The sequence below is a fragment of the Sorex fumeus genome, unplaced genomic scaffold (genome assembly GCF_029834395.1).
Source record: "Sorex fumeus unplaced genomic scaffold, SorFum_2.1 ptg000265l, whole genome shotgun sequence".
Taxonomy (NCBI): Eukaryota; Metazoa; Chordata; class Mammalia; order Eulipotyphla; family Soricidae; genus Sorex; species Sorex fumeus.
This window is the reverse complement of record NW_026606322.1, coordinates 19,731,142-19,750,191: the sequence shown is the minus strand read 5'-3', so window position 1 is coordinate 19,750,191 and position 19,050 is coordinate 19,731,142. Positions and strand designations below refer to the sequence as shown.

Below are 19,050 nucleotides of genomic sequence, written 5' to 3'. Positions count from 1 at the left end.
GAGGAGGGGGTTTGGGCCACAGCCCATAGTGCTCAGGGCTTATACCTTTCTTTTTGCTCAGGGATCACTCCTGGCAATGCTTAGGAATGCTTAGCATATATATGATGCTGATGACCGAAGAGGGGTTTGAATGCCTCCAGTACCTTAACCCCTGTATAATCTCTCTGACCCTACTTTTTATTAATTATGTCACATGATGTTTCATATTATGCATAATTTTGGGGGGGTCACACCTGGAAGTGGTCAGTGCTTTCTCCTGACTCTGCCCTCAGGGATCACTCCTGGTAGTGCTCTGAGAACAGGAGACCTTATGGTGTGCCAGGATAAAACCTAGTTTGCCCTCATGCAAGACAATAGCCTTACCCACTGTACTATCACACCACCGAGTGTGCCCCCACACCCAATGACCCCCTCATTTATTATATATCACAAACCCTTGACAAAACCTACAACTCTTATCCTTTTTCTCTGGTGGGATGGGGCCTAATAAGTCGGGTACAGGAGGCACAGGACCCTTACCAGGGATCTCAGCCTGATGGAGTCATTGATTCAGTGTGCAGTCCTGAGGATGCAATACAGTTCGTGCCCTGTGTTATTAAGGATAAACCAAAACACAAAGACCGTACTAGGGGCTCCCCCAGAGTTGCATCTTGAACTGCTGAAGAACCATGTGGTGCCAGAGATTGAGCCGGGTCTGCTGCATGCCAGGAGTATGTTCCGAGCCCCGTATAACCTATCAGACCCAAAAAGTTTCCTTCGATGCAATTAAAGTTTGAAAATACTTTTGAGACAAGATATCTTCATGTTAGGGCCCATGTGAAAGTACAGTGGGAAGGGCATTTGTCTTATATATGGCCAACCCCATTTTCATCCCTGTCATCACATATGGTCCCCACAACCCTGCCAGGACTGATACTTGAGTATGCACAAGGAATAAGCTCTGAGCACCACTGAATGTGCCCCCACCCAATAAAAAGCTGACTGTCACTGTCCTCCCATTGTTCATCGATTTGCTCAAGCGGGCCCAGTAAGGTCTCCATTGTGACAATTGTTACTGTGTTTGGCATATCTAATATGTCACGGGTAGCTTGCCAAGCTTTGCCATGCAGGTGAGCTACTCTCTGTAGCTTGCCGGGCCCTCCTAGAGGGGCGGAGGAATCGAACTCGGGTAGGCCAGGTTGGCCGCTTGCAAGGCAAACGCCCTACCCGCTGTGCTATCGCTCCAGCCCGACTTTATGTCACTGAACCATAAAGTTACAAAATTTGGAGACATTTTTTAAATTTTATCCACTTTGTTAATAGGTGGGCTGGAGCACAACAGGTAGGGCGTTTGCCTTGCAAGCGGCCAACCTGGCCGACCCGAGTTTGATTCCTCCACCCCTCTTGGAGAGCCTGGCAAGCTACCGAGAGTATCTCCCCCGCAGGGCAAAGCCTGGCAAGCTACCTGTGATGTATTCGATATGCCAAACACAGTAACAGCAAGTCTCAAAATGGAGATATTACTGGGCCCGCTCGAACAAAATCGATGAATAACGGGAAGACAGTGTGTGTGTGTTGTTAATAGGACTATGATCAAATATCAAATAAAATATTTGATCATATTTAAACATGATAAATGGAATTTGGAGAAGTATATGTACAAATTTTGTGCTTTATTGTGGTACATGCAGAAGATATGCTAAAACAGATTTTTTTTGTGTGTGTAGGATATTGAACCTCAAATTCCCAGAGTGAGTAATTAATGGTTCTGCTATAATTTAATATATGAGTTTACCGTGAAAAATGAATTTTAAAATAATAAGGCATTATTACATGCCATTTCTGCTTTTGTAATATTCAATGATTATCTTGTCATACACTAAAATTTTAATTTACAAAAAATATTTTATTACAAAGCTATTTTATTGAATGGAAAAAAGCTGGTAGCTGGCAATCTAAACCAGTGGTCCTCAGCTAGCAGTGATGAGCTAAATGGGCAATATTGCATCACAGGGTACTTGGTTATATCTGAGACTGTACTAGCTTAACTGGAATGGGGAAATGTTATTGGCATCTTTTAACTACAATAAGCAGGCACAAGACATGCTCAAACAGCTCCCCGATAATAAGGAATACTTCAGCCCAAAATGTCAGTGGATTTGAGAAACACTACAGTAATCTAATATCGCAAAGTTTTTACTTATTTTAATTAAAGTTCTGTATATTTTACTTAATTCAGTAATACATTAAATTGAGACAGCAGCATTTTTTCTGTCAGAAATTAGTTAAATAAATGGGAAAGTAATTTTAAAGGATATGCTTCTTGTTATATTTATTTGCTTAAATAACTTTTCATAGAACTAGAATTTGGTTATTTTATCATTAAACTCTGAGCCAGTTATAATGAACCCTCCCATAGTACCTATTGCAATAACATTGCCTAAAATAAAACAAAAGTTTAAGTATTCTTTTCAGTTTTGAAAAAGAAAACAACATGGGGCCAGAGTGGTGCTTGCCTTAGATGCGGCCAAACCAGGTTATTTCCCTAACATCACATATGGTCCCCTAAGGCATAGCCAGGACTGAGCACAGAGCCAGGAGTAAGCCCTTAGCACAGCTGGGAGTAGTCATCACCTCCCCCTGCCAAAAATAAATCCCTTATAAATAGCTGAGTGTTTGCTAAACAAAGAGAATATTATTCTGAACTAGATAATTTTTTATGTATATAATAAAGTATCACACCAATATGACCCAAATCATTATACTTTTTATTATTTCAATTAGAACCAAAAAGTGTGTACCTAACTTCAGAATTTTATTAGTCTGTGTTTAGTGCCTTTTACATTATTTGCTAGACAAAATGTGTAATCCTACCTAGTATGTGTATTCTGATCACTTGCTTGAAATTCTATGTCGAAAATATTTGGCCAAGAAAATTTTTAATACTCCTTTTTTCCCATTGTAGTTCTAGTGAATTCTCTTTTTTGTTTTTTTGTTCATTTGGTATTTGGGTGTTTAAAACAGGAATAGCTCTTTATTTGAAAAGAATCATATAATTACACAGATGCTTTTCAGATATAAAAATCTTTATATTTCTTATATCATTTTCCTTTGATGACACCAGAAATATAATAATTAATACTAACACCTTATATTTGGAGAATACAGCTAATTGAGAAGTTTTCTAGCTAAGTTTGAACATTTGGGGGCCTGGCATTCCCTGGTTGCCTAAATGTAAGCACCTGAATCACATGTGTGAGTCTGTGATTTTTATTCCTGGTGCTGCTCACATACTCTGGGTATCCTGATGAATCTTCTCTGAGGCCTTCAGTGCCACAACAGTCTATGAGCTTTAGCAACAGGTGTATGTAAACCCCACAACTTTAATGATGTAAACCCCTATTTCCCCTTCGATGAGTACCACAAGTGTTCAAACACCACAACCAAGCATGTAACATCCAGTCATCTCATCAACAACAAGAAATGAGAAAGGAAGGGGGACTATAAACTTTAAAAATAAATTAAGTATCTCAGAATATATGCTTACTTATAGAGGTATAGTGTATGTAACAGTACTCATTAATCTCTGGGCTACAAAGCCATGAATAATTTAACCAACTGATATTACAGGGAGAAATTTGCAGTGAAATTTTGTAAGCTCAATTAGATTTCAGCTTGGCAATTCAAAGATAAAAGTCTCTTGCTTCTATTAAAAATATAAACAGATTCATCTGTGTTGATAGGTACTTTGGCACTCAACTCAAAGGCTGAGACAGCTGTAGAAATCAGGATGCGAATTCATTACCAAATCACACTAGTCTTTGAAGCCACTTTATCCCAAGGTAGTTAGAGATAGTTCTCCCACCAGTGAACACCTTTAGTTTTTCTATCAGATGAGCCTGGAGTCATTATACTCTTATCAGAAGAGGGAAAATTGATGATTACAGCAAACCTAAAAATTATCTATAAAAGCATCATGAATGTGTCTCTTAATGCCATTCAGTTGATTATCATTCATTCTGCCCTCAGTTTGTGGATTAGTGCTTCAGTCTCTAGGCATTTGCCTTTCACCTCCTGCCATCACTCTTGTCACCTGATTTATTTGACTTATGTTAATTACCCTCAGAAGTGTTCTGTCCTAGCATACTTGAATCTTGAATTGGCATTGAAAAGCACATTCATAAATTTTCAAGTATTTATAAAACCTTTTTTCTTGAGGTCATTACACACATGAAAAGCATTTGACAAAAGCATTCCCAAATAAGAGCACAAATGATTCTTAATTTCTTTTGACAGGAAGAGAGGCATGTTTTCTCCTGCAGTTTCACCCATGAACTCAAAATATGTGTGCTTTATTTTGTTTCTTTTCAAAACAGAGTACCACTTAAGGAGAAACTACATCCCCTACTTATTGAAGACAATAAATGACAGGCTTAGCTGTTTATAATTGGAATTAAGATCCTCAGGCTTCCATTGTTAGCCTCTCCTCCCTGAGTAGCAAGAAATGTTAATCTGATGGCCCAGAACGGAAAGAACTCCACAGATCATCTTATTAGATGCACTTTCAATGCCCATCATTGATCTTGGGGATACAAGGACTTACATGTCTGCCTCCCCTTTGTAATCTGCTTTTATCATGCTAATACCGAGTACTTGAAATCCATATAGCTTAAAAAACTAATGAAATTTGGTGTGTTTGTGTGCATATACATCACATTAAGAGTTCTATGGGGAAGAGAAAATAGTCTCTAAAAAAGAGCGAATAATCAAAAGCTTTGGAAGAGGAATTTTTATCCAAGTATTCACCCTGTTCATGTCTTAACTCTTTAGACTGTTTTTATACCTTTTTAAAAAACCATTTCATTGAATCACCATGAGATAGTTACAAGCTTTCATGTTTGGGTTACAATCACACAATGATCAAACACCCATCCCTCCACCAGTGCACATTCCCCACCACCAGTATCCCCGGTATATCCCGCCTTTCCCACCCTCTCCCTGCCTTGATGGCAGACAATATTCACCATAATATATCTCCACTTTTGGGTATTATGGTTTGCAATGCAGATACTGAGAGCTTATGATGTTTGGTCCATTATTTACTTTCAGCACACATCTCCCATCCCAACCGGTTCCTCCAGCCATCATTTTCTTAGTGATCCCCTCTCTATTCCAGCTGCCTTCTCCCCTTTGCTCATGAGGCTGGCTTCCAGCTATGGGGCAATCTTCCTGTCCCGTGTATCTACTATCCTTAGGTGATCCCTTGACCAACTATGGGAACACCATCAAATGTCAGAAAGGGGTTGTGATTTTATAATGATAGGCAATAATTAGAGGTACTAGGTCCTATCTTAATTTAAGGTGTCAATTCCTATCATCTTAGAATTATCACCTATTTATACTCCTTGATCCAAACTGATAAAACCACAATATTAAACCACAATATAGCTTTCTTGCCTTGATATAATTGTTGCTATCTAGTGCATTAACAGATCTTAAAATGCATGGTAGAAGTTCCACATTGAGAGCCAAATATCTGTGGAAAACAAGTACTGCATTGTGAAATACAGCAATTTCTTAATTCTCATTAGTTTGCAAGTCTATAACCATGTATTAAATCTTCAAGTTCTTCCTTTTAATTGAACTAAAAAAGACATTTAAAAAATATTTCCATCTTATGATTTTAATAGTATTAAGTTGAAATTAAAATTAGAATATGGGAATACTAAACATTTAAAATTATCGAGGTAATTTTTCATTATAATATTGAGCACATATAATATTTCTTTTTAATCTTTGTTTATTATTGAGTCACCATGAGATACAGAGTTACAAAGCGGATCAAGGTCAGGTTTCAGATACAATATTCCAACAGCAACCCTCCAACACATACACTTCTTTACTCTATCTCTTATCTCAAATGAAAAATAAAAAAGAAATTTTTACAGCTTTTAGTTGTAATCTTTTCTCTTAACAAGGTTAATAGTGCTGAAATCTTGTGGACATGCGGACATGACGTTTGTGTTCTTTGTTCACTGGAGCAAAAGTGTTTTCAGGCAAAGCTGATTCCTCAATGGAGAGAATTTAAAAATATACATTTTATTACCTTTCTTCTTCTTTTATGGATTATTTTTATGGTGGCATAAAAATTTAATGTGTTATGTTTGATGGGTAATAGTGACAGTACTCACCCTGTCCTCTTTTTTTTTTTTCCACAAATTCCCCCAAAATGGTCTTATGTGTCTCAGATTATTTTAGTTTTGCACACCAGCACCACCTTGTGGACAGTTTTTAAATACCCTTTTTACAATAAAAAGCCCTTTCCAGTTCAAATCCAATTATGACATATCTTAATAGCTATTTAATTATAATAGTATTTAATAGTAAAGATAATTGTAAACAAATCATGTAAAAATTTTATCTCCTGAAAATTTCTCAAGGCAAATACCAATGTTTTCAAGCTTCATGAGTCTATCTAGATCTGAATAGAATAGTATACATGTACAATTTTGCAATTTCATAATTTGTATCCTCTTAATAAATTTTCCAACACCATTTCCACCATAATGTCAACTTCTCTCCACCAATTTCTCACTTCCTAGGCTGTTTCAAGTTTAGCTATTGTAATTTGGATCTAATGCTTTCTGTTTTGTTGGTTCTGGGGGTTAGTTAAATAGATAACCTGCACCTCTATACCTCCAAAGTGTTTGAGCCCCTGCCCCTTGCCCCTAATGCCCCATGTCTACCTCTTCTTATGTCTTCCTATAGTTTTTTCCTTTCCTGTCCTCAGTTCTGTAATCTAGGTATCACTTAATCACTTATCACTTAATCCCCGTTATTCATCGATTTACTCGAGCGGGTGCCAGTAACATCTCCATTCATCCCGCTTGTGTGCTAGCGTAGCCCAATGGTATCTGTTCGTTCTAGGAACATGCAGAGCCTCAAACCGATCATTCAGGGTCTTAACGAAGAAGTTTGACCATCTTGTAGGTGGGCGTCCACGTGATCTTTTGATGTCCCGTGGAATCCAATCAGCAATGGCTGTAGTCCAGCGGTTGTCTGTAAACCTCATTACGTGTCCAGCCCATCTGATTATTGATGTCTTGGCAAATGAGACAGCATCCCTGATTCTTGAGCGTTGACGAAGATCAGAACTCCGGATTCTATCTCTCATTTGAGTGAATCGTGATATTCCAAGCATAGCTCTTTCGATTCCTCTTTGAGAGACCCGAATAGCGTTCTCATCCTGTTTTTGTAGGGTCCAGGTCTCTGAGGCATATATTAATGCAGGAAGAACAGTGGAATCAAAGAGATATGCTCGTAGCTGGAGGTTCTTTGTCCTTTTAGTTATTTCTTCAACGTTCTTGAAGGCATTCCAAGCCGCTCTCTTCCTCCTGCGCAACTCAGGTGCCAGGTCATTCATTATGTTGCTTTCTCGACGTAGGTATATATAACTGTTGCATTCGGAGATGGTGGTTCCGTTGAGAGCGAATGGAGCGTCAGGAACAAGGCTGTTTCTCATAAACATAGTCTTCTTAAGATTCAGCTGTAGTCCGACCTTTCCACATTCACGGTTAAAGTCGTTCAGCATTTGTGCCGCTTGGCTGATGTTTGTTGTTATTAGAACGATGTCATCAGCAAAGCGGAGGTGGTGTAGTTGCCGACCATCTATCTTCACTCCCATGCTTTCCCATTCCAGTCGTCGCATGATGTTCTCGAGGGTGGCACTGAAGAGTTTTGGTGAAATGGTATCACCCTGCCGAACCCCTCTCTTGATATGGATGATTACTTCTTTGTAGAATGGTGAGATCTTGGTAGTGAATCCGCAGTAGAGCTCACGAAGGATCCTGATGTATTGAGTTTGTACGCCCTGATTGGCTAGGGCTTCCATGACTGCTTCCGTCTCAACAGAATCAAAGGCCTTCTTTAAATCAATGAACGTTAGACAGAGCGGCATCTTGAATTCCCGAGAAACCTCAATGAGCTTAGTAATCGTGTGGATATTGTCGATGGTACTGAATCCTTTTAGGAATCCGGCATGTTCACATGGTTGTCCTTCATCTAGTGTTCTGCTAATCTAGGTATCCCCTCTTTGAAACCTTGCATTCCCTTGTCCTGATATTTTAATTATCACAGAAGAGTGAGATTCTCGAGGGTTTGTCTTTCTTTTAATTCAGTTTACCAAACATTATATTCTTAAATTCCAACCAAGTTGCAGTGAATTGCGTTTCATCCTTCTTGCAGCTTCGTTATATTCCATTATATATGTATATGCATACACATATGCATATGAATATGTATGTATATGATGTATACATCACACCATAATTATTCACCTATCCATTATTGGACACCTATATTAAGTCCTATATTAGCTATTGTGTGAAGCAATAAAATGAATAATGGTGTTCATATGTCCCTTTGAATGATGTTTTTTAATAGTTTCTAAGTTTATTATTAAAGATTAATTTAACAAGTATTCACGCTTAAAAATAGATTTATTTCAACGAAGCTTTGAAATTTTAGATATTTAATCTTTGTTTAGTCTTATATTTCTCTAAAATATCATCTATATGGACACTGGAGGATAGAATACACTTTCAGTTTCTACTGTGTTCGTTTAGAATATATTGATAATCTATTTCCTGGCAAAATTTGGTGTTTAAATTTGAATCATGTGACATTCTGAGGTTTGGCAGATAATTTATAGGAGTGGCTAATAATTGAACAGAAAATGTGTTCTAGGCTCATGCTTTTTGTATATGCCATTTAAGATAAAAGTATAATAGATTACCTTCCTTAAGACATGTATCAATACAATTTTATTAAAAAAGAGATTCTGGTTAGAACTCTGAAAGAGGAGAGCTTAAAAGAAAGTATGTCATCAAGAATTAAGTGCCTTTGTGGTGAGAAAAAGAAAATGTGATAATTTTTATGAGATATTAAATAAATTGCTTTAAAAATCATATGTACTGAACTGAGGTTATTTGCTGTTTCAGGAAAACACTAAAAATTCTTTTTTCTTTTTTTCTAAAGGTCTTGGATTGTACACTGTAAATTCAATATATGGAGATACCATTATCTTGCCTTGCCGACTAGATGTACCTCAGAATCTCATGTTTGGCAAGTGGAAATATGTAAGTGTGACCTACCATAGATTTGTTTGATTGCCTCAAGGTTTGAAGTAAAGTTTCTTATGTGAATGAATGTAAATTTTATATGAACATATGGCAGTATCCAACTGTGGTCACAAATGTTCGAAGGTAAAATTAATGGATTAAATGTCAAAAGAATAATTTTACAAGGAAAATACTACATTAAAATAGTATCAAGAAATATAGATGTATATACCTTATATACCTTACCTTATCATATTAGTTTGAAAGATTCGACCTGAAGTGATTGGGTCAGTGGAGCATCCAGAATTTCAGAATAAAATCAGGGAAATTTAGAACAGAACTCAGTGAATGCAGACAGCCTTTGCCTCATGTGTTCCAGTAGCCAGAATGCCCAAATATTCATTAGAATTTGTGAACTTTAGAAATCTATTCCTTAGATTTAGTCCCAGGACCTTTTTTTTAATGTGGTAGGTTCTACCTATATTATACATATTATATTATTGGTTCTATCAGTTTCTCAAAGATCATAGCAAAAATTACATCTTTACGTTACAAGTGGATCTGAATCTGGAGAGTATCTCCTGGTAGTGGCTGTGAAATAGCTAGATAACTGTCACTGGTAAATGTCTCAATTTAATTACCAAAACCAATGAATAGTGTCTGTTGACATATTTTCCTGTTCTGGATCACAGGAAACTTGTGATAGTTTGCAAACTTAAGTTATTTATCTATAATTGAAACTAATGACAAAATTTCCCTAATTCCTTTAAATATTTTTAAAATATATATTTGAATAGGAAAAGGACAGTATAAAATCATTTTGGAAAACTTCTTTGTTGTAAGCACTGTAGCACTGTCCTCCCGTTGTTCATCGATTTGCTCGAGCAGGCACCAGTAACATCTCACAACAAATTGTGAGACTTGTTGTTACTGTTTTTGGCATATTGAATATGTCACGGGTAGCTTGCCGGACTCTCCAAGAGGGGCAGAGAAATCAAACCCAGGTCAGCCGTGTGCAAGGCAGACGCCCTACCCGCTGTGCTATCGCTCCAGCCCTTTGTTGTAAGACTTCTCAAAATTTTTACTTATTTATTTACTTATATATTATAATGACCAAAGATTCATTTCATTCATTTAATGTCCTTCCTTTTTTTTCTTAAAAATTTTTATTTGGTCACTGTGAATTACAAAGTTATTCATGATTGTTTGTCAGGTATACAAGTACTAATCCCTTCACCAGTGTCCACTTCCCTTCATCAGTTCCTCTCCCCTGCCAACCACACGTTTGCTTCAAGGAGAGGCTTTTTTTTTGGGCACTGTGTTTTACAATGTGATTACTATTTGGGATTTGGTATGCTTCCTACTGAATACCAATTCTCTTTGTTCCCATTGCCTTTGAATATTTTTTTTTTGGCTTTTGGGGTCACACTCTGCAATGCTCAGGGTTCTGCACTTAGGAATTACTCCTGGTGGTGCTCACAGGACCATATAGGATGCCAGGAGTTGAATTGGGGTTGGCCACGTACAAGACAAATGCCCTACCCACTGTACTATCATTCTGGTCCTTCCATTGCCTATGAACGTTCATTAATCATTCTACCATTGTGTTTCTTCATATGCCACGTATCAGAGTGGTAACATTCATTTCTTAGGTTTTATTTCAACTACACAACTTCTCTCTTCAAATAAATATCTGTAAGAATTGAATGTTTTCTAGACTTCACTTTGGGGAATGTGCTTAAGATTACACTACTGGGGTCATCTAACACAACTTTCAAACTGTAAGACTTTGAAATCAGATTGGCAGAATTGACCTATGGTTAACATAGGTCCCATTTTCTTATACATAAAATGAAATAATCTTCCATATTGTATTATTCCTGTTGCGTGATCTAATTTATGTTAGACTACCTAGTATTTCACAATAGTGATTGCATGAAGACGTAAGCTGCAGTGACTGCAGGGCTGCCAAGCTGTAATCAGCATGTGTGGCAGGTGTGAAGGGAGCGGTAGGAGATGAAGTAACATTACACTTCTCTGTGCTCTGTCCTATTATTCATCTTGCATTGGGTAATTTGGAACTATTTCTGGTTCCCTACAAAAACTGCAGATGTGATGATGAGGCCTGAGAGGACAGAGTCTATTAACACGCCTCAAAATCCAAAGGTCTTGCTGACTACTAGGTAATTCACATGCTGAGTCAAATGTATTGTCAAAATGTTGTCAGAGAATATACATCGTCAAAAACTTTTGTGATCACAGGCATTTTGGTCTATAACCAGGGAAAATATTTTTTACTGGATGGTAGCCGTGGAACAGTAATGGTAGTTTTGAAATTATTAATTCAACAGGGGCTGGAGCAATAGCACAGCTGGTAGGGTGTTTGCCTTGCACGAGGCTGACCCGGGTTCAATTCCCAGCATCGCTTGTGGTCCCCCGAGCACCGCCAGGAGTAATTCCTGAGTGCAGAGCCAGGAGTAACCCCTGTGCATCGCCAGGTGTGACCCAAAAATCTAAACAAAATAAAATAAAAAAGAAATTATTAATCAAACAAAAACCTTGAATAGTAAACTGATGCAATTTATTATGCAATGTACCATGTGCATAAAAATATTAATGGTTTATAATAGACATGTTCTAACTTAATCCAACAGACAAATGAATGGTTTAGAATAATTCAAATGATGCAAATGTTCTCCCTTTTGAAATGCTAATCTGCATGTAAACACACACCTTGCTCCTGTGTACCCCCTATACCCTGCTTCCTTCACCAGCATTTGCCTTGGTGCTTGGTTAGAAGAGGCCTCTATTCCCCATCTTCAGTGAACTCAAAGAAATCGAGCTGCTGAGCTCTGGTCTTGAGTCTACTCTTGCTGCAAACTCAGAAAAGTTGTGTTACCAACCTGTTTCCCTGCTCTAACCCATAAATGAGTTAATATTATAATTATCTATTGCATTGTTATAATCATTAATTAATGCATGGAAATCCCCCAAAATATAACAGGTATTTTACTGAGTGATCAAAGTTAAATAACTATTATTTACTGCGTAAATTAATGTGAAAATTTAAGGTACTAGTTTAACATTTCTCTTAATGAAGGAATGATTTAAGGCAAGGATTGATATTATAAGCCTATGACAAAACAAAAAACTTAGGATAATATTCATGTACTTATGTACTCAGCCATCTAAAACTTTGTTATTTGATAGTTTATTATTATATTTCAAATAAATCATCACTATCACTGTCACTGTCCTCCCATTGTTCATTGATTTGCTCCAGCGGGCTCAGTAACGTATCCATTGTGACAATTGTTACTGTGTTTGGCATAACGATACTCTCTGGAGCTTGCTGGGTTCTTGGAGAGGGGCGGAGGAATCGAACTTGGGTTGGCTATGTTGGCCGCTTGCAAGGCAAATGCCCTACCCGCTGTGCTATCTCTCCAGCCCAGCCGAAATCACTGTCCTTCCGTTGTTCATTGATTTGCTCCAGCGGGCACCAGTAATGTCTCTATTGTGAGATTTGTTTTTACTGTTTTTGACATATCGAATATGCCATGGGGAGCTTGCCAGACTCTGCCGTGCATATATATAGATATAGATATATGTATATATATATATACACATAACACTTTCTTATTTTTCTTCTTCTTTTAAATGTGGGTGGTTATTCCTGGCTGTCCTCAGGTCTACTTCTGACTGGGTGTTTGGGGCCGACTCCTGGTATGCTTGGGTAACCATGCAGTGTAAAGGATTGAAGCTGCATGCAAAGTATTGTGTTCCCAGCCTTCGCCCCCTTTTTTCACAGTGGTATTTATGGTTTCTATTTAGAGATTAATCAAATTAGACCCAAATTCCCAAGACACTCCAAAGCTGTCCTTATGTTATTTCCAATCCATCCCTTCATCTTCCCTCATACCCTCCGCTCATCTCTTGTTTAGTATTCTGAATTTTGTAATCTAGGGTAAACTAAAACTTTGGACTCCAATACTGGTGTAAGTAATTGATTTAGTCAGCTTGAGCTGGTATAACAAATACCATGAACTGTTTAAACCACAGAACTTTTTTTTCCTCAGAGATCTGGAGACTGAGAATTCCGAAATCAGGATGCTGGAAAGCATGCTTCCTAGTTTGCATATAGCTGCCCTTTTGCTGTAATGCCACCTAACTCGTGTGTGTGTGTGTGTGTGTGTGTGTGTGTGTCTGTGTCTGTGTCTGTGTCTGTGTCTGTGTGTGTAAATGCGTGCACATGTGCTCTCAGACACTTTCTAGATGTGTATTAATCCCATAAAAATGTCAATCACCATGCCTATCTAAATTTAAGCACTTCTGAACTCACCCTGGGTGTTAGCTTTCTATATAAATTTTGGGGGATACAGATGTGGTCCATTATAGTAACAAATACTTGACTTTTTAAAATACAGCTCCCCATTGTATCTTGAAATTTTCTACTAACATGTTTATGATTATTTTCTCTGTGAACTTATGAGGTAGTTAGAAGTGAATTTGGACCCTATTTTAGACTAAATTGGTTTTTGAGGGGCTGAGAAATAGTTACAGTAGGTATTTCATTTACTTTGCATCAGCTGACCCAGATTTGATCCTAAGAATTGCATATGACATCTTTCGCACTGTCAGTAATAACCTCTGAGTGCAGAACAATGAGCAAGCCCCCAAGAACAGCCAGGTGTGTCTAAAATCAGACAAAAGATATAAAATTAAATTAAACAAATAATTAGCTTATTATTATTTTAATAATAATAATTAGCTTGGGGCTGGAGCGATAGCACAGCGGTAGGGCATTTGCCTTGCATTTAGCCAACATGGCCGACCCGAGTTCGATTCCTCCGCCCCTCTCAGAGAGCCCAGCAAGCTACTGAGAGTATCTCGCCCGCACGGCAGAGCCTGGCAAGCTTCCCATGACGTATTCGATATGCCAAACACAGTAACAACAAAGTCTCCAATGGAGACGTTACTGGGCCCCCTCGAGTAAATCGATGATCAACGGGAGGGCCTTTACTTTACTTTTACTTAAATAATTAGCTTATTGGATAGAAGAACTTTTATGGAGGAAGAGAAAGAAATAAATTATATGTCTCACTTCTATTGATACAGATATAGATGCCAGATTACATTTTATTTTAATAGTAAATTTTTATATGTAAAGCCTTTGAGCTAGGTTTTATGACTCAGAGAGCAAAATTATGCACAGTAATGATTAATTTGATTTCTGTTGCTTAATGGACACGATTGTTTCACAAGGACAAATACTATTGCTCCATGAAGACTCATTAAACTTTGTTATGTGTAAAGGTCAGTTATGTCAGTTTGGGCTAAAATCGAAAGATATAGACATTCACATGCATGTGAGTTAAAGTAATGATTATAAAAACAATTGTCCAGGATTTATAAACAAAGGGTCTGCAGTCCATGTGTATACTTACTGTACTACTTTATACATTTATATGTTTGCTTCCATTTTTTAAAAAATATTAGACAAAAGGTCAACTGCTGTCAGTTTCAAGGCAGATGCCTATTCTGTTTTCCATATGTATGAAAAGTTCCTGTACCAAGAGCTCTGGTATTTTATTTTCATACACTTTTATGGAAAATACATGTACTTTGAAATTACAGCTTTTCTTGTTATGAAGGGCAGTTTGCTGTGACCGAAGATATATGTGAGGTTCATAATTCTAAATTCTTCTTAAAACCATAATATCGATGGTATGGAGCAGATAGGAAGTACAGCCAGTAGAGCTCTTGCCTTGCATCTGACCGACCCAGGTCTGATCCCCAAAGTCCCGTGTGTCCCCCCAAGATCACCAAGAGTGATTATTAAGGGAAGATACATGATTAATCCCTGAGCACCACTGGGCATGGCCTAAAAACAAAACAAAAACATTGTTGGCAGAATACAGCCAAGAAAATTTTCTAATTTTGCATGTAATCCTGAAACATCTTGTTTTGATTTTTAGGAGAAGCCTGATGGGTCCCCAGTATTTATTGCCTTCAGATCGTCTATGAAGAAAAGTGTGCAGTATGATGATGTGCCAGAATACAAAGACAGATTGAGCCTCTCAGAAAACTACACTTTATCTATCAGTAATGCGAGGATCGGTGATGAAAAGAGATTTGTGTGCATGCTTGTAACTGAGGACAATGTGTTTGAGGCGCCTACAGTCGTGAAGGTGTTCAGTAAGTAGTCTGCAGTATAACTGCTAAGTGGGATTGATGGCTGATACTAGAAAGTGTCTTCAGAAAGAAAACTGAACTCTCTGTAGTGTCTCCGCAGCAGGCATCTCTATAAGAGGAGTTATTAGAGTTCTTCATTCTGTTCAGGCACACTGTCAGCAAGGAAAACACAAAACCTGAAATTCAAATAGGAATTGTGCTACAGGGGATGAAAAGAATATTCTCTGTTGTTTTGTTTTGTAAAAATACCCTCTGAAATGAAGTGCTACTGATGAAAACTGGCGTGTGATTTATCACTTTCACTGACATGTACAAATAAGTGTTCTGTGATATATACAGAGATGCATAATGCATGCATATAACCGCATACCTTAAGCATATATATCTGTGTATGTTAAAATGTGCCAGATAAAATTGCCATCTTGATGTACAAAAGACATAAAAACAAACATTTATAAAGAGCCAAGTTTTCTACATACATAGAAGTAATACACACACACACACGCACACACACACACACACATTCTGACCATTAGTAAAATGCTTATTGATCTACTTCTTCAAAGTGGACAGTTGGTTAAGAAATTGCCCTGTTGTAAAGAAGTTCACCACCCACTAAGTGTGCAAGTGCAATGCACCAAAGGGAAAAAGCAAAAGTGTTGGCAAAAGAGAAGACTCTAGAAGAAACTTGGAATAATTATCATAGTCATTATGGTAAAGTTACTTTGCCTAATGATAATATATAGTCAGTGTTACTGTGAAAATAGCTATGTAAATGAATGACTTGAGAAATTCTAATTATGGCATTTTATCTTTTAACGTTCAAATAAAATGTCCCACCTGTAACATTATAATATTTGAGAAACTACAAAGAGAAAAATAGGTCACAGAAGGTTGAAAGTGCCAGTCTTTTTTAACTAGGAAAGAAAATCCCACTTTCCAATGCTTCTTTTCCTCTCTGATAATTTGACAGCCTGTAGAAGTTAAAGTAAATAAAGAAGAAAGAAACTCAGGAGGCCTTCCTACCACACCAAGTAATCAGGACTTTTTTCCCTTTATCTTATAATAAATAGCCTGTATAACTAAGTAGGACTGTCCCTTAAGTATTAACATGGACTTCAAAGCTTCCATGGACTCAGGTCACAAATTCAAAGAATGCTTATACTATGAAAGGAAATCTTTGTTCTCCAGAAGGACCTGTGAAGGCATATTGCATATTTCAGTTGGTTACCTTCCAGCTTACAAGTTGCTCTCCAGAAATTACCCACGCCTCTTAATAATGTTATTAATCAAACCAAGAACCAAATGCATGCCAACCATGAAACTTCCATAAATAAATTGTTTTCTATACCTGCCAATGCCCCCTTTTCTTTCTTTTCTTTATGTTTCACTTTGTTATTATTAAAAGTCTGTGTGGTGCACTGTTTGAGGCAACTTATCGAAAGAAGCAACCAAAATCTTTATCATTGAGCTATGAGCCATGATTTTGCAAATGTAAGAAAGAGTGAAGAGTGTACCAGAATACGAAAATCACTGAAAATTATGCGTATTTGTTTATTGTTTCTTCAAAGAAATATTTTTGTTACTAAATATTTTTGTTACTAAATATTTTGTTACTAAATAACAATCCTTGGAGCGATAGCACAGCGGGTAGGGCGTTCGCCTTACAAGCGGCCAACATGGCCGACCCGAGTTCGATTCCTCCGCCCCTCTCGGAGAGCCTGGCAAGCTACCGAGAGTATTCGATATGCCAGACACAGTAACAACAAAGTCTCCAATGGAGACGTTACTGGGCCCGCTCGAGCAAATCGACGATCAACGGGAGGGCCTTTACCTTTACCTTTACCTTACTAAATTATTTCATTAAGACACTATGATTTACAAATGGATGTTCATAACAGTTTCTGGCATGCACTGTTCCAATATCAATCCCACCAACAGTTTCAACTTCCCTCCACCTGTGCTCCAGGATTGCCTTCTAAACAGTCACAAATGTCAGGTTTCAAATGTCAGGTTTCATTTTTACTGTATCACAGTTAGCATATTTTAAGATAGCAGACAAGAAAACTGGAAAAAGAAAAGGTTCATATTGTTTCATTTAGAAGAACCATTTTGACAAGTTCTCAAAATATCCTTTTGGTTAAAAATGGCATGGAGCAATCTTAGAAAAGTCAGTTTGTCTAATTCATGAAAATTTTAAGTTTCTCTGAAATACAGAGGATTTCTATGATTGTAAAAACAAACTTACACCCTGCCTACCACCAGAGCCCTTAACCCCCCTCTATTTTGAATGCTTCTCAAAACAAAGTGATTCTCAGAAACAGAATTTGCATTCCAGGCTCAGAGCCAGAGGGAATTTAAATAGACAAGCAGCACACTCTCAGAAATAGTGTTTTATACTAGAAACTGCAGGACCCTCCAAGTCCCCCAAAACTGAGTAGTACAGCTCATGATAAAGTGTTGGCAGAGCATATAGGGATTTTCAATTTTAAAAAAACTATGAATCTACTTTGGATCTCTTTTTGTGAAGCAAACAGCAGCTGTGACTGGGAGGCTTTTGTTCTATGCATGTATATATTGTAGTCACTTAAGAGTCACTGGACTCATCAATCAGTCCTCTGTTTCCTCTGTCAAATCACCTAGCAACATGCTCAGAATATTACAGAAGAGAATATGGCTAACGTGAGCTAATCCCAAATCAGCTTCCTGCAGAGTATCATCCTCACAGGCAAAATCACCCTGTTTTTATTCAAACTAGAGGCCAGGACTAAGGATTTTGTTACCTCTCTTGTAAATTTGTTGATTTTAAACTAGAGCTTAGATGCAAAATCCATGCCCTTCTAGAAGCCAAAGTCCAAGTACATCACATTGCTAAAGCAATCTTTTTCCTTTTCTTCCTTTCTTCCACTGAAAAGGATCCAAATTCACCTGTTTGCATTTAATGCACTTTTGAACTTAATGAAAGAGCTCAGAAGCAAGAGTAGATAAGATTTTAAAAGATCATAAAGATTTAAATTAGTGATAGTGCAAAATTCTTGCAGGTCAAATGGCCACCTAGATTGCTAAATGGTTTTTAGTGATATAATGAAAGAAAAAAATATCACAAAACTAGTCATCTGTACACAAGGTTTTTTAAAAATACTGGTAATTTCTGACCTTGGTCAAGGACCTTCACCAGTCTGAGGCTATGTTCCTTTCTTAACAATAAAATGAGCTCTTTGGATTTGAAGCTATTTTTTGACCGTGTCACTAGGGTTCTCTAGAAGGGTTAATCATCAGTGTTAAGGAGGGCACACGTGGTTTGCTGTATAACACTACCATTTCAATTTTTTCATGGCAATTCATTAAGAAAAAAAGGAAGGAGAGTTTCTGCCTGGGGGGGTGGGGAAGGAAAAAGAAAGGAAATCCTAGTTCAGGCCAAAGTCTAAACTTTTGTGTGCTGGTGCCTATGGAGTTAAAAGAATGAGTTGCCATGGCATAGTACTTGTGGGCCAGCTCTTTCCTTGGTGATGGCCAGTGCTGGTTGAGGCAATTATTTTAGAGCTTTTATGTGGATGTTTTCAGTGTTTTATTAGAATTGGGGCCGAAGCGATAGCACAGCGGAAATGGCATTTGCCTTGCACGTGGCCAACACTGCCGACCCGAGTTTGATTCCTCCACCCTCTCAGAGAACCCGGCAAGCTACCTAGAGTATCTGACCTGCATGGCAAAGCCTGGCAAGCTACCCGTGATGTATTCGATATGCCAAACACAGCAACAA

General features: G+C 37.7%; 1 protein-coding gene across 5 annotated transcripts in view; it reads left to right on the top strand.

Moving 5' to 3' along the window:
* The window catches only part of ALCAM (activated leukocyte cell adhesion molecule), a 217,876-nt gene that overhangs the window by 147,615 nt on the left and 51,211 nt on the right, over nucleotides 1–19,050 (top strand). For all 5 annotated transcript variants that reach the window (XM_056109185.1, XM_056109187.1, XM_056109189.1 and 2 more), the window contains exons 2-3: nucleotides 9,016–9,116; nucleotides 15,074–15,293. In XM_056109185.1, the coding sequence (XP_055965160.1) occupies nucleotides 9,016–9,116; nucleotides 15,074–15,293 (321 nt within the window). The remainder of the gene's footprint in view (nucleotides 1–9,015; nucleotides 9,117–15,073; nucleotides 15,294–19,050) is intronic.